This window comes from Monodon monoceros, unplaced genomic scaffold (assembly GCF_005190385.1).
Source record: "Monodon monoceros isolate NGI ecotype Baffin Bay Population unplaced genomic scaffold, NGI_Narwhal_1 Super_Scaffold_21, whole genome shotgun sequence".
NCBI lineage: Eukaryota > Metazoa > Chordata > Mammalia > Artiodactyla > Monodontidae > Monodon > Monodon monoceros.
Genome location: NW_021703778.1, coordinates 12311510 through 12336047, shown reverse-complemented (window position 1 = coordinate 12336047; position 24538 = coordinate 12311510). Strand labels below are relative to the sequence as shown.

Below are 24538 nucleotides of genomic sequence, written 5' to 3'. Positions count from 1 at the left end.
GATAAGGAACATGCATTAAAGAATCTGAACCAGCCGGGAACAGGAAAGGCTGAGGACTGAGGCCCAGTGACACTTCTCTACACTGACATAAATATCCGCTTTTCTGATCTCAATTTATTCCCTCAAATTCCAAACTCGGGGTTCCTCCCATTGAAAGGAATATTCACATGCAAAGGTGTCACTCCCAGTTCACTTAAGGGTGCAACTTGATATGTCCATGAATTTGCATGAATCCATACACAACATCTTGTAACATTTTGTCATTTCTCTAACAGAACCATTCCTAAATTTAAAAATTAATACTCACTCAACACTAATTAAAACCTCTCTCAATATTTTGTTACCACCATAAAAGGCTTATATGGTTTATAATGACTGGGCGGCAATGGGCAGCTGAGGTTTGGGATGAAATCAGTGGCCACAGGATCCAGAGAGGCTGCTGGAATCCAACTCAATGACTGAATAATAACACACACCAGAAACCATCTTTGCCTCATGCTACATGCTTTGGAGACCTCTGAGTACCAATCTGGGGCATAATTAGGAATATGCTTAGTGGCATTTATTCAATGAAACATTGTCTACAAATACTTAAAAGCATCACTAGACTGAATTAATACAAGAGAGTCCATCAAGTTAATAAAGTACACTTTTAATATGTATTAGTTGTGACCTTTTTTCCTACTAAGTTGTTACGATCTTACAAATACAGAGTACTTTGCCTGCCTACTTGTTTCAACTATTAACATTATTTTCAAAGCATGTATTATCTGTTTTCATTTTTCACATTTTTCAATTCCCTATTTGACCAATGGACAAAGCTTCAGTTGGATAGAGAACTTCAGATTAATTCTCGAATCCAGTTGGTCATCCTGGCTCTTTTCTATGCCATTGAGAATTCCCTGTATTTGGAAAGGTATGTTAAGAGACACACTGCTGATCTTCCAGGCTTTATTTGTCATTTAATATCCTAAATCCCATGCCTTGAATAGAAAATATCTCTAGAACACAGGCATAAAGAGCAAGGCGAATTCTTAAGAAAAGGTAGTTGAGAATCAGCCCAAATCTCAAAGACAAGGATGACACATATAACTTAGCAATACGACATCTGAATTACAGGTAATTGGTGACAATAAGGGAAGTAGAAAAGTTGGTGGCAGTGACATCATGAACATTAACAGACCCCTTAATACATTATATTTAGTAAATCAGGTTAGTCCTATTTTAACATTTTTAATAGCCATCAATTACATGCTGAGTGATGTTATATATTATGTATGTATGTGGTATATGTGGTAATACTGTAAAATACGCATTTGAATATGAATACCTTAGTAAATTATATTAATTATAGCTGAAGTCTAGAAACAATACGTAAAACAATGCTAACACTTATGCCTAAAATGCTTTCCTTTTTATCTTTTAAATTCCAATTTCTTGTGTGATTTTTTAAATTATTTTTGTGTTTAAAACAAAAGCAGGGTCAACTGAACTCCACTTTCAATTAATATTTATTTTTATAAATTGGTGGATAATACACTTAGTGAAAAAAAAACACTTTTCAGGTCCAAAGTTCCAAAGGGTGAAAAGAAAGGTTTTAAAATCCTATCCAACGTATTGCGATTGTTCTACTATTCTTTAAAAGCCTTTAAAATCGCTTCTTCCATGTTTCTTCCCTAAAAGACTGAGAGAATTAACAATACAATGTAATCTAGGTTTAAATTTGGGTGTCTCCTGTGTTTCAGATATTTATGTTTGAGCTTTCTCTTACTGACAAGCCACTTAAAGGGTCACTGTTACTTTGAGGTTTTATCTATGAGATTTGTGTCTTTGGGGCTCATTAGGAACGTTTTCAAAGATTACAATGTCAATAGCACCTAATTACTGGACTGTGAGAAAGGTCTTCTTAAGTACATAAAATCTGTGGCAGTGCACAGTGCACAATGGGCAGCTCAGATCCCAAATTGTACCACAGTTAAGTAGCAAACAAATTAATAATGTTACCTGGGATCTTTTGGGATAATTACTACTGTGTAAAAAAAACGGCTTTGAAATTCTGCAGATAGTATGGTACCTCATTTTTTTATTCCCTTATATTAATGAGGATTTATTTATCTCTTAAACTCTCTTTGCTGCAAGAATAACTCTGTTGTTCTTGCTAGAATTTTTTGGAGTACAGCTTGCAACATAACAAAAAGTTAATTTCAATTTGCTTAGGAAAGATATATCACCTGATATAACGTTGTTTTAAGTTATGTTTTGTTTTATTTTGCTCTTTTCAAAATATCTACCATATGATCTGATACCAGTGACAAATTTTATTCTTTCTTATGCTTAGTAGACAATTAGTTACTAAAGAATTAAAGGAGAGACCAGTTCTTTTAAATCACTAGCCTACTGCTGAGGACATTATAGCTCTCGTGTAGTAGATTAAAAAGCAGGTTTGCCTGACTTTATTTTGGGAACCCAGGGATTATATTATCCATAGCTCAGGAGGAAAGGCAGGGATGAGGTTAGCTAGGCACTTCACCTCATTTAATCCTCATAACAAAGCTAGGAGGTGGGGTCGCCATCTCCATTTTACACAGCAGGGGGAGCTGAATGAAGTTACCCAGGGAGTGACTGGAATGAGACAGGAATCGAAATCTGTCCACCTCCAAAGCCTTTCTGCTACATCACGTTTTCCCATTGTGTGTTGTTGAAAATGGGACCACACATTGTCATGCGTGAGCCTTGGGGCAAGTCAATATAATTGAGTGGTGACAAGCCTGGGCTCTAGGGCCACATTCTGTGGGTCTGAACCCAGCCTTATTTATAAATTAATAATCTATTTGTGGTCATAAACCTGGCAGCTTACTAAACCCCTCTGAATCCAACTGTCTCCTCTAAGGCTTGAGAAAGCAAGAGTGCTGACTTTACAGGGTTTTTGTGAGGATTAGAGTTAAAACTTAAAAGGCATTTGGAATAGTACCTACACCCACTAAATGATAGTTATCCATAATTTTCAAAAGTACCTTGTGGTATGAAAATACAACGTAAGAACCTCTGTCTTTAATGCAACACCAAGGATGCTGTTAACAGGGAGGATAAATATTCGTAGGGTATTTAAAATATTAATATTCTATTTACATAATTTAAAAAACAGAACTCAATACCACAGTGACTTTACAGGGTTGAATTTGGCTTCTGTCACCATATAGGTTACCCCTGTGTTATAAAAAGTAATTAAGACTTGTCTATAAGTCAGGTATGTACAAACCATGTAGCTAAACACCTCTTTGAAAATGTATTTGTGAATTAGTGCTTGAAAACACTGATAACGTATTGAACTATTTCCTAGGGGCCTGAAGGGGGTTCTCCACCTTCTGAAGTACCTGAGAAGCTTGGAGTGATTTGTTTTGTGACGACAGTTTGGTCCTTTGACCGTCTAGTGTGAATACTGTTCAGTCCCCATAATCGTGAAAGGCTGATATTCATCTACTCCTAAAATTAGTAAATTTGTAATTCAGTTTCCTCCTGGCATTCATGTATTGGTTTTCTTATCCATTAAAAATAGAAAATTTGGGCCTCCCTGGTGGCGCAGTGGTTGAGAGTCCGCCTGCCGATGCAGAGGACACGGGTTCGTGCCCCGGTCCGGGAGGATCCCACATGCCGCGGAGCGGCTGGGCCCGTGGGCCATGGCCGCTGGGCCTGCGTGTCCGGAGCCTGTGCTCCGCAACGGGAGAGGCCACAACAGTGAGAGGCCCGCGTACAGCAAAAAAAAAAAAAAAATAGAAAATTTATTTCTAGTCAATTTTGGATTAACTGGAACCCAATTAACCAGAAACTTTTGTTAACTGGATGATTTCCGCACACTATCTTCAGAGGGGAAAACATGACATGTCAACGTTATATCAGAGGTTTTGTAGAAACATCAGGGTTATGCCCAGAGGCTTTCAGTATGACACTGTCACCCACGCCTCTTCTGCGGTGCAGTCATATTCAGAATGATGCACTTTGTGGCATGCTGCAAAATTATGGATCATAAAATAGCATTTACTTTCAATTTTATTACTAAGGCAAAAAAAGGGGGCTAATGAATTTTAGGAGGGCTTTCCGTAGACAGGGTGGAAATAACTCTACACTTTGCATTTTCAGGACAGAGGAAAGTGAGTGACAGTGTTTGTTTTGGCCAAAGTTGCCTTATGGCCCAGGTGGCCATCAAGGTCGGTTTGTATGACTACAAATGGACCTTTGAAAACTGTTTTGCTTGGCAGAGAAAAATCACTTTTGGATGTAAAATTCTCAACTGAATTTTTTGCTGTTAATTAAGCTCTCTAATTAAAATGTCAGGTGGAACACAGGTTCCAAATTTAACAATTTATATTTTTATGATAATTCATGAGTCTCTCTTCCCCTAATACATTGTGATATTTTAGAAATAACTTACTGTATGGGTTGGAATTTCCAACAATTCAACAGAGCTAGTCCCTTATTTAAATGCTGACATCTTCGGGGACTTCCCTGGCACTCCAGTGGTTAGGACTACGCACTTCCACTGCAGGGGGCCCCGGTTTGATCCCTGGTCAGGGAACTAAGATCCCCCAAGCCACGCAGTGTGGCCAAAAAAAAAAAAAAGGTGATATCTTTAAATTGCATGCCCTAGGCTAGCAGCTGGTACAGAGTCCAGGCTGGGTGTTACTGTCACCTAAATGGCAGTCCAGGAGGCAGCCAGCACTGTGACTGCAGAAAGATTCCTCTGCACCCAGGCAGGCACCTCCGGCAAAGGTACTACCTATACCCGTAAGCACTACAGAAAAAGCCTCTCCACTGCATGGAGGCCCAGAAGAGAGGTTCCTTTCTCAATCTAGTTTTCAAAAAGTTGATTTTAAAATTAGGGTCCAGCAGGAATAAAGATGCAGACATAGAAAATGGACTTGAGGACACGGGGAGGGGGAAGGGTAAATTGGGATGAAGTGAGAGAGTAGCGCTGACATATATAGACTACCAAATGTAAAATAGATAGCTAGTGGGAAGCAGCCACATAACACTGGGAGATCAGCTCAGTGCTTTGTGACCACCTAGAGGGGTGGGATAGGGAGGGTGGGAGGGAGACGCAAGAGGGAGTAGATATGGGGATATATGTATACATATAGCTGATTCACTTTGTTATACAGCAGAAACTAACACACCATTGTAAAGCAATTATACTCCAATAAAGATGTTAAAAAAAAAATTAGGGTCCAGGATTTAAACTCATATCACACACTTCCTCCTTGTATAAAGATTCATTATAAAAGTCTACTTTTAAAAATTCCCAGACATGAACAACAGAAATTACTGACACCCTTTGATTACCATCAATAATTCAAACAAATAACGTTGCATTTCATTAATCCAACTTGTTTATTAGAGAAAAGCAAGCATGGTTGTTTCCTAAAGACTTACAGAAACGTGTGGACAAAATATACTTCCACCTCCAAAAGAGTCCAATTTGAGGCCACACAAGGACTGATGGGAGATAAAGGATGCTATAAATAGTTGTCCTTTTCTTCTAAGCATTGAATTGGAAAAATAGGGATTTAACAGGAGCTTTGGGTTTGTTGGCAGTTTAATTAAAAAGAAACAGGATTCCAACTGAGACAGTTCCTGGTTTTGAAATATGACTCAATTCATTTTCAGTTAGCAGAGATCAATATTCAGAAATACATATTAACATTCTTTTATTTATCATATCTATTAATTTAATAAATTGGCTGAAAAAAGTCATGCATTCACCCAGAAACCAAACATCTCAGGACAACAAAGAAAAGCATTATTAATCTTAATTACCCATCCTGCGTGAACCATTTCTCCAACAATAAGGATTCTTACCTCTTGGTGAAGGCGGGAGGGATATGTGATCCCTGTCTAGGTCGACATACCTGTTGTCTACCTGTAGGTAAACCAAACCGTTTCATTACTGAGGCTGAATAATACTGACTGATTAAATGTTAAATAGGGAAAAAGTAATCTACCTACCGAAGATGCATGATAAACATTTGCAGAAGATGTTGACGCTGTTATCAATTTCACTTTGGATTGCACAAATAAAGGTTTAACTTTCTGAAAGACACAAACAGTATGTACCGTGTTATCCAGGGGAAATAATGACCAGCCCAAATGGATGTAGAATGTTTTTCAGTCCTCAGTTAACTGAGATATGAAAATCATGCTCCTAACTTATTTGCTCAAATATCGCTGGGGAAATCCTTTCCTTTAAACCCAAGGAATAGACCCCTTCCTAATTCAGGCTACTTTGAGAGAAAATTCAAGAAAAATGTTTTCCTTAATGTCTCTTCTGACTCTACTTCCTTTTGATTATCCCTATGCCATATAGGATTTACTGCTTGTAACTGATCAGTTACCACCAGGTCATCCCCAGCACCACCCAGCTCCTGGAAGCTACACAGTGATGGTCCTGATTCCCAGGAACTGAAGAGTGAAAACACAAAAGCACCTCTTCCAGGAGTTCAGTAGCACACAAGCAGAATTGCCACCAACATCATATACTGCAAAGTAAATCATGACATTAAAAATGCACAAGTTTTCAAAAAGGACCAAAAGTACACAAAGCATGATTATCAAAAAGAGGTCTGAGGTCCATGGATGCACCCTGGAAATTTATGTGACGTTCTCCCTACTCAAGGCTTCTCTCTTGCTGGTTTGTATGTGTGTATACACACATACATTAAGTGTGTTTGCATGCATTTTTCTATTTCCCCACAGCCTGCTCCCACTCTGTTTTTGTTCCTCTCACCAAATAAACCATTTAAATATTTATTTGTATTTTTTATTTGAATACGTTCTTGCAAAAATATGTAATTTTGTGCATGTATTTGAATGTGTGCTAGTATTATGTGATATCCTATTTTGTTGATTCTAAGGCATAGCCTTCTGATACTTCAACATCCCTAAAGTCAGGATGCATCTGACAAGAGACGGAGCGTCACAGTGTGATTGGCAGCACTTTTTCTCTTTTAGAGTCTTATAAAATCTTGAACCGATGTTGAGCACATCTTAGATTCAGGGTGAAAAACAGCACATCTCGTGTGTTCCACTTCTTTCGCTAAGGACTACGTACAAAGTAATTTCACTAAGTACTATGCTTTTAAGGTCCATCCATTTTGCTACATATACATAAAATCTAGCACCGCATAGTACTACACAGTACTCCAGGCATGTGTCGGCCCCGTTTTGCCCATCTGCTCTCCTAAGGTGGTCCAAGCCACACCATCTCTTACCAGCATCACTTCAATAGCTTCCCAAGCTGTTTCTTTCCCTGCCCCTGGCCTCCATAGCTGCCAGAGTTGTCCCTTTAAAATGTTAAGTGAGACTGTCTTACTGCTCTGCTGAAAACTCTAAAAGGCTCCCAATTTTACTCAGAGTAATAGAAAAAAAAATCAAAGTCCTATTATCCCTTTAACCATATTTATTCCTGTTCTCTCTCGTTGCTCACTGCTCCAGCCACACTGGATGTTTTGTTGTTTCTCAAACATGCCAGGTACACTTCTGTCTTAGAGTCTTCCGATGGTCCTTTCCCTGTCAGAAAACTCTTTTAAATATACACATGGTTCTTTCCTCATTGCCTTCAAGTCTTTCATAAAGATAGTAAAATAAGCCAGTGTTAAATGCATGACTGCTGAGAATTTAAGTTCCAGTGTACTCCATTGTTTCATACCGTGGGTGTAGAAGAAAATACAACCTCTCTGCCAGGGCTGAAAAAGGTAAAATCCTGCTGAAGTTGGGGTAAGAAATAGGGGCTGTGCATATCAACCTGCCTTCCAGCTGAAATGTAAAAGGGAGATTTGAGCAACACACAAGAGAATGCAGTTGATAACACTGGGTTTCAACACACCTCACCCTGTCAAGGATGAGAGAGAAGAGTAAATAAAACAGGGACTATGAAAAAACTGTAGAGTCAGTTAAGGAAACAGTATCCTGAAATCAGAACTATATTCTTTAAAAAATGACCTATTATGAGATCTAGATGAAAACTTCATTAAACTTGCTGTCCCCAGCAATAGAGTATAAGAATATACGACCTCTAGAAACTACTGACAAAAGTCTCTGGAAAAGAATTGGTGGAGATAAAATGCAAACTAACATAATATTGTCCAAAAAAAGCTATGACTTGTTTATGGATTAGACGATTCAGCACCTAAAAGGTGCCAACTGTGCCCAAACTGTTCTATAGACTTAATGCACTTCGAATCAAAATCCCAATAGAATTTTTAATTTGTTTCTTATGTTTTTTTTTATACTGTGAATACTGACAATCTGATTCTAAATTTTATATGGAAATGTAAAGATCCAATAAAGCCAAGGCATTCTTGAAGAACATCAGGGCAGGAGTATTTGTTTTATCAGAAAAAGATTTATAATAAAGGTATAGATACTAAATCAGTGTCACATTGATGCGAGAATAGACAAATAGAACAGTAGGACAGAATAGACAGAAACAGACTCATACATACGTGAGCCCTTACTATAATATATAACGGGTGGAATTATGTTTCGGGGAGAAGATGGACTTTTTAATAAATGGTGCTAGATCTGCTGATTATATTAAAAGAAAATGAAATCAGATGTCTACCGTTCTGTACACTAATATCAATTCTAGGTGGATTAAACCTCTAAATACGAAAGGCAAAACAAGAAAAAAATTTTAAGTTTATAGAGAAGAAAATATTTTTTGTTTTTTAGGTTTTTTTAAATTATTGAAATATAGCTGACAAAATTATGTTAGTTTCAGATGTACGACATAGTGATCTGACATTTGCATACATTAGAGAAGAATTTTTTTTTTTTTTTTGTGGTACGTGGGCCTCTCACTGTTGTGGCCTCTCCCGTTGCAGAGCACAGGCTCCGGACGCGCAGGCTCAGCGGCCATGGCTCACGGGCCCAGCCATTCCACGGCATGTGGGATCTTCCCGGACCGGGGCACGAACCCGTGTCCCCTGCATCGGCAGGTGGACTCTCAACCACTGCACCACCAGGGAAGCCCGAGAAGAATATATTTTTGATTAAAAGTTAGGTAAGGTTTTCTTAAAGACAGAAAAAAAAATAAAGGCAAAAAGGAAAAGATTATTAAACTAACATTAAGAACATTTATTTATGAAAAGATACCAAAACCTTGTCCACAAACTGGGAGATGACATTTGCAACCCAAGCATGCTGCTTGGTACATATTTGTACTCAAATATCTGTGAATGGACAAGTGACTAGAGTATAGGGAACCAAGGGAAAATGTTAGTTTACCCAAAGTTCATTCACTCATCACTTTCTCCCCTTCCCTCTCTCTATTTTTCTTAAATATTCGCTGTCCACTTTGATGAGTGTCTTGAGTGCATATATACTGTGTAGCTATATAGATAAGGATTCATGAGCTTGAATCCCAAATAAGTAGTGGCACACAGATGTATTCTCGACTAGATAGAGTCCATCTCTCCTCCATAGGAAGACAGATTGCATGAACATCTGAGGCAGGGCCAAGATTTTTCTCAAGAAAATACTGGATCTATTACTATGCTTGGACTGGAATAATTTTGAGATTTTAGAAGTCTGTTTCATAAAGCCTGGACAATTCAAATTTGGACCAGAAAATTTTACCAGATAATCCTTAAAAAGCCTGCTTTTTGAGTAGCACAGCATTCTCCTGGGTCCTCCAATATTTTATTTGTCCAGCTGATTAAATATCTAAAATGAGGATTACTCCAATTAAAGTTGTAACCTTCAGTTGAGAAGAGAAAAAACCAAAAGGAGAAGAAAGAGACTTAATATATTCCCATCTACGTAGACCAGTTTTGGAACATTTCAGGGGAGTCAATTATTAAAATCCTCAGCAAGGTTCATATTACTATGTAAATTTAGTTAAAAATTTGAAATAATATTATCTTGCCAATGTTCTTAAGTTCTTTGATCTCTTGCAGCAACTTGGAGTTAGAAAACTGTCTTAAAGTGAAAATTGTGGAAAAAATTTTAGAAAGAAAGTGATTTTAGATTGTAAGCCTCTTGAAGCAGGAGACCAAAATTTATATTTCTTGTGACTTTTTCCACAAACCTGACTTGTCCTCAGAACACTTAGCTGTGTAGCAGTTTCTCAATAGCATTTACAGTATGTTAAGTTACTGATTGATTGCAATTTATTGATTATCTTTCAACACTGGTTATCATTTGCCTTTACAATTACAACTCCCAAGTGAAAACATTAAGTAAACAGTTTTAAAAAGAGTCTATTTTATATCATATGATATCACTTATATGTGGAATCTAAAAAAATAATACAAATGAACGTATTTACAAAACAGATATAGGCTCACAGACATAGAAAACAAATTTATGGTTACCAAAGGGGGAAAAGGAAAGGGATAAATTAGGAGTTGGGACTAAACAGATACACACTAGTATATATAAAATAGATAAACAACAAGGACCTACTGTATAGCACAGGGAACTATATTCAATATCTTGTAAAAACCTATAATGGAAAAGAATCTGAAAAAGAACATATATATATTCAGTTATGTATATATATATGTGTGTGTGTGTGTATATATATATATATATATATATATATATATATATATAACTGAATCACTTTGCTGTACACCAGAAACTAACACAACATTGTAAATCAACTATACTTTAATTTCCAAAAAAAGACTATTTCAGAATTGGGCTTTATCTACAGGTGACTTCTAGTGTGAAAACGAATGGCTTGGTACTAGGAACAGATTCTTTTACCTCCTTTCTCCATTTGGAAGTGACTGGATACTTGGATCTTGAGCTGTGATAGTTCCTACATTCCATCCACGCACACAAATGGTCAGGTTGATAAATGCCTCCCGGGGGAATGAGTCCCCCTCCTCTGAAATTTTCACTTGCCTCCATTATAGCTCAACCATACTGCGTGGTAACAATATGTTTACACATCTATGTCTCACACTGGATTGAGCTCTTTGGGTTCAGACGCTCTGTCTTATGCCATCAGCATTCAGCAGAGTGACGCATGTACTATCTCCAGAGCCTCTAATGTCAGGGGTTCAAAAAATGTTAACTTCAGAAAGACACGTTACAGGTATCATCAAAGAGACAAAGAGTATCTAGCCAGTGTGCACTTACAACATAATTGAAGGATGTGTCAGCCAGCACTGCAAATTGACGGAACAATGTGTGTCTAGTAAACATCTCGTCCTTAAGGACGTGAAAGCTGAAACAAAAGAAGCAGTGGAATTAAAATGAACAGAAATTATAGGAAAGAGCAAATCGGTATTATGTTCTTGTGATTAGAAACTAGAAGGTTCAGTGTAAGAGCAAGGAGATACAAGTAAAAATTTAAAAATATTCGTATGAACTTACCACTCTTTGGTTTTTAAAATTATGTATTTTCCAGCCCTGAAAAGCAAATAGGAGGGAGTAGCCATACTAGATATTAACATATACCACAAAAATCATAGTATAAAAACAGTTTGGAAAGGAAAAATAAATGGAATAGAATAGGAACACTGAAACAGATTCGGGAATGTACTAGAACATAGTATGTGACCAAAGTGGCACCACAACCCAATCCGGAAAGGACTGGAGTAAAGACCTAAATATGAGAGGTAACTCATATTTAGATTTAGGCTTAAATTTAGACAAGCCATAAAGAAGGCTTGTCTAAAACCGTGGGAGAATATTTTAGTGGAGATGGAGAAAGACTTTCTAAACACACCTAAGGCAAAAATATTGATGGATAAAAATTAAGAACTTCTGTACAATAAAGGTCAGCATACACAAAGTTCATAGACTAGGAAAAGGTATTTGTAACATCTAAAATTGATAAGGAATTAAAAATAAGAATACACAAATAAATTTCACAAGCCAACAAGAAAGCAAAAGACGAAAAGAGTTCACAAGAGAGGGACGTCCTTTAGAGGGAAAACATCAGATCCAAAAAAAGCATCTGAAAGTCAGTTATTACCAAATATTAGAACTCAATCCTTGTATCTCTCTATTTTTCTCCAACACTCATTCTTAGCTGATCTCATTTAATCCCATGGCTTTAAATACCATCTATACTAATGCATCCCAAATGTATGCCCCCAGCCTAAACTTTCTTCTGAACTCCAGACTCATATACTCATCACTGCCACCAGACCTCTACCCTTAAGTGACTAAAGGCACCTTAAATCAAAATTGATTTCCCGCCAAAATGTGCTTGCTTGTTTCAGTTGAAGGCAACTCCATCCTTCCCGTTGTTTAGGTAAAATCCTTGACTTCCTTCTTTCCCACCTTATCTCCAATCTTTCAACACATCCTACTTTCAAAATATATCCCCAGGGCTTCCCTGGTGGCGCAGTGGTTGAGAGTCCGCCTGCCGATGCAGGGGACACGGGTTCGTGCCCCGGTCCGGGAGGATCCCACATGCCGTGGAGCGGCTGGGCCCGTGAGCCATGGTCGCTGAGCCTGTGCGTCCGGAGCCTGTGCTCCGCAACGGGAGAGGCCACAACAGTAAGAGGCCCGCGTACCGAAAAAAAAAAAAATCCCCAATTTAATCATTTCTCAACAGCTCCAGGTCTCCCATCCCAGTCAAATCACCATCATGTTTTGCCTAAGAGGGGTTTATTCTTTCTGGAGCTCTTAACTCTTCTCCCTGCTTTTCCTTTGGCTTCCCTATGGCTTTTTATCAACACAAGTCATAATTCTTTTAAGACATCAGGTCATTGGGTCTTTCCTCAGTTCAAGACTCTCCAGTGAGGTTTTAGGGTACCAACTCATTATTCTGAATATTGATAAATAAAGGGGATCAAGCATTTATCTTGCCTTATCTTGTCTGAAACTATATTTCAGGGTAACCAGTGGGGAAAACTTTTTTTTTCTTTAATAGAATTTAGCTTAAAAATGCAGAAGGAAAGATAAAATTAAGGTATCACCAATTTGCAACCCTAATGAAATCTTGGATCATGGTTTGTGATCATTGATGGATGTTAAAATTATTTGGAGAAAGGTCAGTGATGAACCTTAAAATATATGAATTAGCCTGATAACACTTGATTAAAATAATATAGCCGGACACTATGTGCCCTATGATGTGATGCATAGGAATTACATAGTAGTTCGAGTGAAGTAGTCTTGCCTAAAATATTGAACCTGAGTCTAATCAACTCTCTGGATTTAAGGATCAGTTTGTAAGATATACAGATAGAAGAACATGTTAGATGACACCACACAAACATACACACGTGCACATAAACAATTAGTCAAATCCAGAATGGGGGACATTCTACATAACAAATGAGCATATTTCTCTAGTAAATCAATGGGCTGGAAAGAACGGGGATGTAAGTGGGACCATCACAGAAAAAAAAAAAAAGATTTAAAGGCTATAACACCCAAATGCAGTGGTCCACCTACCGTGAATCCCGATTTAATCAAACAACTGTAAGAGATTCCCTTGAGATAATCAAGGAATTTGAATGTGATTTGGTCAATAAGTAGTACTAAAGGATTTATATTGCTAACTTTATTAGGTGTGGTAATGACCCAGTAGGCATGTAAAAGAGAAAATTTTCTTATCAATTGAAAACAAAGCTTCTAGTGATTTCCCATCTCAGAGTAAAACCCCAAATGTTCTACCTCACTGAGCTCTTACACCACTCCTCCCTGCTCATGTCTCTCCAGCCACCTGGCTTCCTCACTGTCCTTGAACACACAAGCAAACCCCGACCCCAGGACCTTTGCACGTGATGTTCCTTCACCTGGAAGTCTCTTCCAGGTAATCACATGGCGTGCTCCCTCACTCATTCAGGTCTCTGTATCTGAAGATAAATATTATCACGTGCAAATGAATGGAAATGTTTTAATAGCCCTACGGAGGAAGATGACTGTGTAGGTCCACTTAAACCAGGTATCAAGAGAGTCTGTCCATCCTGTCTATGATTTAAATTTGAAACACTGAGATCAGGAATAAAACAGTTTTGAATTAGTTTTCCTTTGAAGTGACTTTGACTACTCTTCTTTTTTAGGTCAGTTATTTTGCATCTCTTGAAAGAGGTATTTGAGGGCATTTCATATTAGTTAATATATACAGAAAAATGCAAGGCTCCCAATTTCCTTAAAAGACGATTAGTCGCATTTTTATAAATAGAATTTGTATATATCACCACACTATACCTGTTCCTGAGAATTAAGAATTTCTTTTCCCAGTTTTTGTTGATCTGATCTGATTCCTTCTTAACCCTGTAATAAATTTATAGGTGGTTAAATATTGTATTAGCTGCAAATGAACAATTATGAATTACTATTACCAGTACCTCTCCGACTTCTTTTTCTCTTTCTCTAACTTAGCCTTTAACATTTGTATTTGCTCTTCCAAACCACGTTTCTCTTCTTCAATCTTTCAATAGAAAATACATCACAAAGTTAATTATACCCTATTTCCCCATAAATCTGAAAGGTTATTTCTATTAAATAGCATGCATATTCTAACTATCATCAAAAATTTGAGGGAACAATGGATTACATTTACTTGCAAATTCCCATAAACTGGAAGAATTTAAGATCCCATGCCTCCATTTCCTGTCAATGATTCACTTCAAAGCAGCCAGTGTGAGACAATATTACCAAGTAGCCAAAATTTATCTTCATCACCCCTCCCCCCTACCAGGTATCACTTTTTCTAAATCTCTTCATCATAGCAGCAGCTGCCCCCAGTTACTCTATTTCCTCTTTCTATCAAAACTGTCCTCAGGAAAGGATCTGACCAACTCAATCACATTAGAACTGTATGCCATTTCTCAGTACTGTTTCTATTTTACAAGGGGACAAAGTTTTGGCAAAGGAATGAATCTGTAACAGTGGAATTGTAGGCATGTCATGAATGAGATTTCTTTGGGTGTGGCAGGGATGTACCCCAGAATCATACTATAGAGGCAATCAGGTCCTCTGTCTCTTCATTAGACTGATTCTTGGTGTAGCTTTCAAAGTCATTACTCCTCTCTAAGGATAGTCAGCATTGATATAAACAATATTTAAGTTAATAATAAGGGTCATATTAGTCATTATTATACCTTAGCCACTGATAGTCTCGCTTTTTCTCCATGCATCGCAGCAGGTATTCCATGTCTAACCTGGAAAGAAAATAAACCAAAGCAAGTATAACATTTCAAGTCAATGCATAAAGATGTGGTTTTTATGCAGCTTAGAGAAAGGCAAATGAGACTAAAAATATGCCAACCCTAGCCCCATAGGGGTTTTGACTGCCTCATTTAATTTACAAGACTCAGTGTTTATACATTGCATTTGCAATTGGACAATTATATCCCATTAAAACCAACGTTCCCACTACTGTTTGTTTTCTAAATGCATTACTTTGTAATTATATATGGGTCAAATTTTACCATTACACTTTTTTTTTTTTATTGAAGTGGGCAGTTATTACCCAGTGAAGTCACAAGCTTAAAAAAAACCTTTTATTTTATTTTTCTCAACTATCTTTTGGATTAAATCTAATGAATCCCAGTTATAGATATAAAAACACTGCGTTTCAAAATGGTTAAGTAAATTACATATTGCACTTTTTTGTTTTTTAGATTTTAATGCATTCGTTTGCTCATTTATTTAATAATAAATAAATAAACTTTTATTTTAAATGATAATTAAGACGAATTTTCACTACTCTTCCTCTTGAATGATGCAGAGAGCAGATGGCAGTGACAAAATATACTGAATATAAAAACCTGCTTGATTAGCTATTCTTTTTTTTTGGTTGTTTTTTTTTTTTTTTTGCTGCACTCGGGCCTTTCACTGTTGTGGTCTCTCCCGTTGCGGAGCACAGGCTCCGGACGCGCAGGCTCAGCGGCCATGGCTCACGGGCCCAGCTGCTTCGCGGCATGTGGGATCTTCCCGGACCGGGGCATGAACCCATGTCCCCTGCATCGACAGGCGGACCCTCAACCACTGTGCCACCAGGGAAGCCCTTTGATTAGCTATTCTTATATTCCTCTACAGAATGTAGACAGCAAAAGGTGCTTCTTATTACCACCACTACCTGCTCTAGTGGGTTCTGTGACCCAAAAGCTTTTGATCTGTTGCCCATCTTGATGAGGTGGGCTCTGCCACGCAGGGTCTGGAGCCAGGTCTGCAGAATAAAGTAAAAGGAACCCAGAGCTCCCTGGAGCAATCAGAAGTGAGGGCTGAGAAGAGCTAGAAAAGAAGAGAATGGCCAGGCAGGACCCCAAGGCTGGAGCTGCTAGTGTGTGGTGAAGCCACAAGTGACCAGTGCCCAGGGGTGATGTCCAATATTCAACGTGAAATGGCATCTTCGTGATGCAGACTGTCCCTGTTACTCACCTTCTTCAACCTCGTCCAACTAAAGGTGTCCTGTGAGTGAGTGGTTTTAGTAGCAATCACAGAATTGGGTTGAATTCAGTGTCTGATTCAACAAAGTGTGAGCTGGGATGACACAGAGCACAATGGGACTCAGAAATTGACTCGTTTCAGTGGAAGAAGGAGCCCAGACACAGCAACAACCACCAGAAGATGCCATGGGTGTCTGGAGAAACAAGTGGACACGTTTCCGGCTGCCACAAAGCACAGAATGTGGGTTTGAGCCAACTTTACTTATATCTGAAGGGGCAGAGAGAACCCAGCTGACATTAGCTGCCACGTAACAAAATTTGTAATTAACAGCCATAAAAGTTACACGTTTTTGAGTGCCTACTATGTGCCAGGCACATCACACATATTACCATTTACTTCTATACACTAACCTATTGATTTCACCATCCCTGTTACTGTAGATTTTTAGCGACAGAGAATGCTCGCACATATTTTAAAAATAAACTGCAGATAGTACACGTGAACATAAAACTCCCACTTCCCAGAAGCCAAGGGTTTGGTTCTGTTTTAGTTTTTCTCGTCATTATCATTATAAATAAACAGTAGCCTTTATTGTTTGGGCTCCCCACAAATAAACATTAAGAATTTAGAGCATTCGAATTACCTTCCATCTTCTCTCTTCCCTCGCGTGCCTGATTTTTTATTTGCAAATGTTCAGCTCTTACTGTGGTTGCCTTTATTATGATGTCAATATATGTAAACTTCTATATGGTGATCTACGAACTCCCTGCTGATAATTCCTGATTATCCCCTGGCTGATAGGAGAATTTCCAGCACGGACTTAATCCTGAACCTGGACCCTAACCCATTGCTCTTACCTTAGTTCACTAAACTCTAACTCCTACTCCATCAGTCCCCTCAGTCCTGAGGAGCTTTCTGGTGGTCCTAGAACTACCAAGATTATTGTTCCCTTGGTTGTCTGCACACCTTCCTAGAGAAACCTACCACCTACAACCACCAGCATAGTGACTCAGTCTCCCCAAGGCCCATGTGGCAGGAAGTTAGCCAAAAACAAAGCCTGAGGCCTAGCAACACCTATTTAACAAAACAGTGAGAATCTTGGTTATCATTGGCCTTCCTTGGCTTCGAATATGTTGGGGTCACCCAAGTCATGGGAGGCATGTACTTTTGGGGCTCCCTCTACCTGTTTGTTCTCAAAGAGCACAATCCGCTTGAACTGCCTCTCTGACCAGGACATGAGGAGTACACAGTGAATTCACTGCCATTTGGTTAACAGTAGACCAAGGAAATCATGGGAGTAAGAGCCCCAAACTTTGGAAGGCACTTGCCCGTATGTTAATGGGAATAAACTAACCCAAATTTTAAAAACGAATCCACAGGAAGTTAGGAAAACAAACTGGCAAAACAAAATAAGTTTCCACTTAGAAAGGCATTTATATTTATTTATTTCACTCTATCTGAAGTCATATCAGTCATTGAAAGTTTATTAAAAAAAAAAAAAAGATTCTGGGACTGCCCTGGTGGCGCAGTGGTTAAGAATCCGCCTGTCAATGCAGGGGACACGGGTTCGATCACTGGTCCGGGAAGATCCTGCATGTCACGGAGCAACTAAGCCCGTGTACCAAAACTACTAAGCCTGTGCTCTAGAGCCTGCGAGCCACAACTACTGAACCCACGAGCCACAACTACTGAGCCTGTGTGCCACAACTACTGAAGCCTAGAGCCCGTGCTCCGCAACAAGAGAAGCCACCACAATGAGAAGCCCACGCACCGCAACGAAGAGTAGCCCCCACTCGCCACAACTAGAGAAAGCCCGCACACAGCAACGAAGACCCAACGCAGCCAAAAATAATAAATAAATAAAATTAAATTAAAAATTTTAAAAAGATTCTGTTGTTTAAATTTGCATACAGTAAAAATTAGTTCCAATTTTCAAGGCTCCTTTTTCCTAACTCTCATATAATGATCAACTCTGTAATAACTAGAGATAAAACTGTGCTAAACCATATCTTCTGTAAAGCAAACAATTATTCAATCTCTCCCAAAGACAATACTCTGACAATGACAAAGATAGCTTCTCTTTTCATTAAAAAAAAAGCACCACATGTAGACTAGAGTGTTTGCTCTCCAGTTTGAGTTGAACTTTCAACTCCCGCTATAGCACGTTATATTCAATCCTGGCTCTGTCCACATTAAACTGTCATTTTGTTTTGCCAGCTGCTGGCGTTCCATTTTCCCTGGAATACATGTGCTGGTCTTTATGTGGCTACTTCATTGACAGGTGCAAACACTGGACTGCTAAACAGTAGATAGAGGTGAAAATGAGTGGTAATAGAAAAGGAGATAACTTCCTAAGTAGGAAAATGTAAATTAAATAATTACAAAGATAATCGAACATTGTGACTGGACATAATTCATTATAAATATTTCTCTTTTTTTGAATTTGTATATATATTTATAGCTAAAAGTCTATAAAACTAAGAAATAAGTTTTATGTACAACAGAAATTTAAGAATTATGATTCTTAAATTTATTTCCTAGTTTAAGCACTTAAAACATGTTAAAAAAACACCCAACATTTAATAAATATAATCTAAATTTGGAATCAACAGCCAAGGTTTGTAATAACAGGAATGTAATTATGTTTATTAACTGTCATATGATCAACCAGGTTCCTTATCATATCCTCTTTCTCCTTTTCTTGTTAATCAAAGACTCATCACATTCTTTCATTTCTCCTAATTTCCACAAACATCCCTCTTCTGAAACTTGGGCCGTTCCTTCTGGGTTTAATGCCTCCTTGAGTCTCTCCTTTAAACCATCAAATATATTTCTATCAAAACAATGTTTCTAACTCATGAAGAAAGATGATCTTCTGTCCCTAAAATTTCATTAATCTTGACTTCCATATTATCATTTCTTTTTCTGATTACCTTCTAAGCAAACAACTAATTCTGAATACCAGTAATGTGCCAGCAGGTGGTAGTTGGCATGGTGGTGGGTGGGGAGGGGAGAGTGATGCAACCATAGGAAGAGAGGAGAAGCAGCCTGTGTGCTTACAGTCTGGAAAGAAGAGACTTAAGAAGTGAGAGCACTGAGGATAGACTAGGAGGTTGTATGCAGTCAGGCACTGATCACTGCGTAAGCCAGAAGGCAAAACAGAACATTTACCTCCATATATCACTGGTGAATTTTCTTCTAACAAAATTATTAGAATTCAATTTCAAAATTCTTTCAAAAATAGACAAGAGCCACAGGCACACAGCACTTCCCAGAGAGTAAGTTTGCTTTAGAACAACAGAGAACTCTTTCTGCCCTCACCTGTGAAGTACCAAGCAATAGCAGTCTATTACCAAGGAAGGCATAAGAGCATAGAGAGAGACTTACTCAGTGGCACAGGTGGATAGTTCTGCTGAAAGCTAAAGGTGGAGCAGCACACAGAGAAAAGCACTCTGTTACCCTCATTCCCATTCTAAGCACACACCCACTGCAAGAATATCAAGGCTGTGGCCCACTAAAAGGAACCACAGCAACAACCAAACTCAATTCAACTTTTGGCTAGATTGGCTCTACCGCTTACAGTAACAGTCTGTTACAGGAAGAGGCATGCCATTTCCAGGTGTGAACACTGTTTATTTCAGTCTCTACTATTCTACACATGATGACTGATATTCAATCGAAAATTATGAGACAGACAAAAAGGAAAAGAACCTATTGTCAGGAGACAAAGCAATCAACAGAATCAGATTCAAAGATAACCCATGGATCATGGAACTATCAGATGAGGACTTTAACTATAATTAAAATGTTAAAGAACCTAGGAGAAAAAGTGAACAATATAGATGGTAAACAATAAATAGATAATTTCAGCAGAGATTTGGAAAATGTAAAAAAAAAAGTCAAATGTAAATATTAGAAATTTTTTAAAAAGACGAAAAAATTAATTTCTTTGATTAATCAATACAGCTGAGGAAAACAATTAGTAAATTTGAAGGTAGGTCAAAAAAATACCCCAAACTGAAACACAAAGAGGAAAAAGTCGTTTAAAATCAATGATCGGAATATCCAAGAATTTGGGGACAATATCAGATGGTCTAACATATGTGTAATCAGAATCTGAGAAGAAGGGAGAGAGAATAGGGCAAGAGACATAATTAAAGATAATGGTAAGGAGTTAATGAAAGACACCAAACCCCAAATTCAAGAAAGTCCATTAGGACAGAGAGAAAGAAAGAGAGAGGGACAACAAACACTCCAAAACACATTATAGTCTAACTGTTGAAAAGCAAAGAGAAAGAGAAAGTTCTAAAGGCATTCCAAAGTAAAAGACACATTACAGACAGAGAAACAAAGTTAAAATATACAGTAGACTTTTTGTCTGAAACTATGCAAGACAAAAGGTAAGGGAGTGACACCTTCAAAGTATTAAAGAAAAGAAACTCTCAACTCAGGCTTCCATACTCAGAAAAAAATCTGTCAAAAATACAGGCAAGGGCTTCCCTCGTGGCGCAGTGGTTGAGGGTCCGCCTGCCGATGCAGGGGACACGGGTTCGTGAGGACCCACATGCGCGGAGTGGCTGGGCCCGTGAGCCATGGCCGCTGGGCCTGCGTGTCCGCCGCAACAGGAGAGGCCACAACAGTGAGAGGCTCGCGTACCGCAAAAAAAAAAAAAAAAACAGGCAAAATAAAGTTTTTTTCAGACAAGCAAAAGCTGAGAGAATTTGTTGCCAGCAGACCTGCACTATAATCACTGCAAAAGAAGTTCTTCAGGAAGAAAGATATGATACCGGGCAGAAACTTAGATATATAAAAAAAAATAAAAGCTCCAGAAATGGTATAAATGAAGGTGTCAAATGCAAACCTTGCCGTGGCAAATCATATCCATTTTTGTTACATGAAAATATCTATATTAAATTATAATTTTCTGAAGAATATAACATGTTAGAAACTCCAAAGAACTGTACTTTTGATGGACACGTTGGAAAAGATCATCCAAAGGCATTTTGAGCAAGACGAATGGACAAATATGAGTTGCACAGTGACTTTCTGGAGAACTCTTAAACACTATCTTTACTGCTGAGGACTAAGCTATTTGGTGGGAAATTTCCAGGGGTTCCTACAAATTTCAATGACTTCTCACTGATCTCTTATCAACCAGCTGTTTGGGTGCTTCAGTCTGAAATCTTTTTTTTGTTGCTTTCCTAATAGATGTTCTCCTAGCTATTCCAGTGGTTGTATAAGAATCCCAAACTATTGAAATCTTTCTAATTTAAGTATAAAATTTACCTTTAAAATACACTTATGCCTTATTTAATGTAAACCAGACAGAAATGTTATGAATCTTAATCAGAATGCACTTGCATATATTCAACTAGAGAGAAAGACCACCAGAATTACTCTCTAGGACGTTCAGGCTCATGTCTATCAGTTCTGGTGGCATGAAACACAGTATGGGTTCACCATATGCTTTCAGCCATTGGATTAACTGGACTCCATAACACTTCATGGCACTGGTTATAAGTAACTCCTTATTCTATTCTGGATATATATATATATATATTCATATAGTCAACAGAAGAATGTTTCCCACATAGAAATTAGTGAAGGAGATCCTCAGGCTATATTCAAGATTTTTTAAAAGCCTAAAAATCAGTATACCTGATTCCCTAATAAGGCTGCATAGGCTAACAAAACATAAGAACTCTTTGGATTTGGCTGGCATAAAATCAATTCAGTGAGCTATCCTTGGTTATCTAAAGTTGATCAGAAATGCAAGTTAGCAGTAATATGTAATAGGTGAATAAGGGGAAACAAATAGCTTTCCTTTAATTAGTTTAGTTTTTTGATGAACGAATGGAGACTACAACTGAGGCATTACATGAAGAAAAGTCTAAGTACCACCCTCCATGAAAATACATTCCTAAAGAAAGGGGAATTGAAATATGTTGTAATTTATACAAACTAATCCCTAGGGTTTGAGGAGAAACCTGAAGAGGTCAGGGCTGGAGAAACTGACAAGCTGGAAGAGCTGGACCCGAAGAGGGTGGCTGATAGTCCAATGCCAGCATCCAGTGGGGTGTAGCTACCTCAGGTTGACAGTGGTGAACGTCGGTATTAAAGCTGTTCTATGACAGTGTTTGTAATAGAATTCACAGCAGAACTAGGACATGCAATGATGGCAGTTAGGATGGGTGGCAGCATGTCAAATGTTCAGGGGGTGAGACCCAAGTCCCGGCAGTGTCAGGGCTCTGGCAAATGACCTGGTGTTCAAGACTGGCCCCAATTCCCAGGGAGAACTGGAAAGAAACCCACAGCTGAAACCCAGGTAAATGGAATAAAGCACACCATGCAGTGAGGGGTCAGGTGGCTGCCCTGTGGGCTCCTGAATGACATTTCCTCTGTTACCACCAAGGTGATATTACATGTGGTCAGGACCTAGCATCTGCCCTATGGCTCAGAGTGTCCAGGGAAGAATAGCAATTGATACTAATCTCTTCTTTTCCTGATTTCCACAACAATCTTAAGCCCTTAAATGAAATTATACTTAAATATCGCAAACTCTACAAGTAAAATGTTATTATTCTTCCCCAGCAAAAATAAACAAGAAGAAGACAAAGCATAAAACCTTTCAAGTGATTTTTTTTTTTTTTTTTGTGCAGTTTGCGGGCCTCTCACTGCTGTGGCCTCTCCTGTTGCGGAGCACAGGCTCCGGACGCGCAGGCTCAGCGGCCATGGCTCATGGCCCCAGCCGCTCCGTGGCATGTGGGATCCTCCCAGACCAGGGCACGAACCTGTGTCCCCTACATCGGCGGGCGGACTCCCAACCACTGCACCATCACTTGATTTTTTGTTAAAAATCAAGTGATTTTTAACAAAAACCATTTTTCATTTGTGGAACAAACGTTGGATATTATTTTCACCAAAATATTTTCAGTCCCAAATATACTGAAAGTACTTATTTATCATCAAACTACTTAGAGTAGAATAATACAGAAAGTCAATGCCACCTTTCAGTTGAAGTTTAAATATGGTATTACTCAGATTTTTCAATTTTGGTCTCTGACAACAGAATCTAAAGATGCATTCACTTTAGCGGCAAATGACAAATTTGATTTTAAAATAAAAAACAAGTAATTGTTGTGTATGATTTCAATTATCTCTACATTTTAAAGTTATTCCTATTCAGGAATTCCCTGGCGGTCCAGTGGTTAGGACTCAGTGCTTTCACCGCTGTGACCCCGGCAAGCCGCACGGCACAGCCAAAAAAAAAAAACAAAACAAAAGCTACTCCCATTAGAAAACAAAGATCCAGTATGATAAGGAAAATTCTTTTGTGTCAACATAATCTATCAAAATACAGTAAATATCCTTTGACAGTCCCTGAAGACCATACAACCGTACACGTGTCCGGGACTGTCCTAGCTCTGTATGACTCCACCACCCTGGGCTGCCAGGTCAACAATGAGCAAAATGCTGGCTTTTTCACACAGCTCTGCAGAACTATGAACTACCTGCTCTAGGAAGGCAAGCCCAGGGGAAAAATAACGAAATAATGAAACAATGAACAGGTTATATGATTTTCTTCTCTGATGGAGTGTATTTTCAACTTCACGGGCAGCTCAATCAAATAAAAGGGATGTACAGGAGAGGAATGGGAAAGATCTTCCTTTCACCCACCTTGCCTATAATACTCTACACCCATAATAATTCCATATCCCATAGTAATAATAATTTTTTAAAAATTACTAGCTTGCAGGGTGACTATGGTCATACTTGCAAAACTATTGCAAGAGTAGTTCACCTTGCAATTCTTGAATGTTTAAAGAACAACATTCTAGAGCTTGTATTAAAGTTTTTCCTTATGTCCAAATTGCTTTGTATTGAATGAACTTTAAGAATGGGAATACGACTTTGTCCCCTGTCCCATTTCCCACATGGAAGGGTCCTGATGCTTTCTGCAGATCTAAGCGCACACCATATGTTCCATCAGCGCAGACAGGTGACCCCATGGAAGCTCAGAAGTCTTCCAGGGAAGCATTTAGTGGGTGCAGCCTTAATTAACTAATTACCCTGGAGCGGGGGCTGTGGGAGGGAAACCTGGGAATGTAAGTTAACCTTGCTTTGTGAAACCTCAGTATTTGAAATGTTTTACAGCTATCAAAAAATAAACTTTACA

At 38.4% G+C, this 24538-nt stretch overlaps 1 protein-coding gene across 1 annotated transcript in view; it reads right to left on the bottom strand.

Annotated features, from left to right (window-relative positions):
• The window catches only part of CUNH10orf67 (chromosome unknown C10orf67 homolog), a 116501-nt gene that overhangs the window by 10112 nt on the left and 81851 nt on the right, over positions 1–24538 (bottom strand). Inside the window, 5 exon segments of the mRNA XM_029237056.1 lie at positions 5854–5914; positions 6001–6084; positions 11143–11230; positions 14176–14241; positions 14316–14398. Coding sequence (XP_029092889.1) covers positions 5854–5914; positions 6001–6084; positions 11143–11230; positions 14176–14241; positions 14316–14398 — 382 coding nt within the window.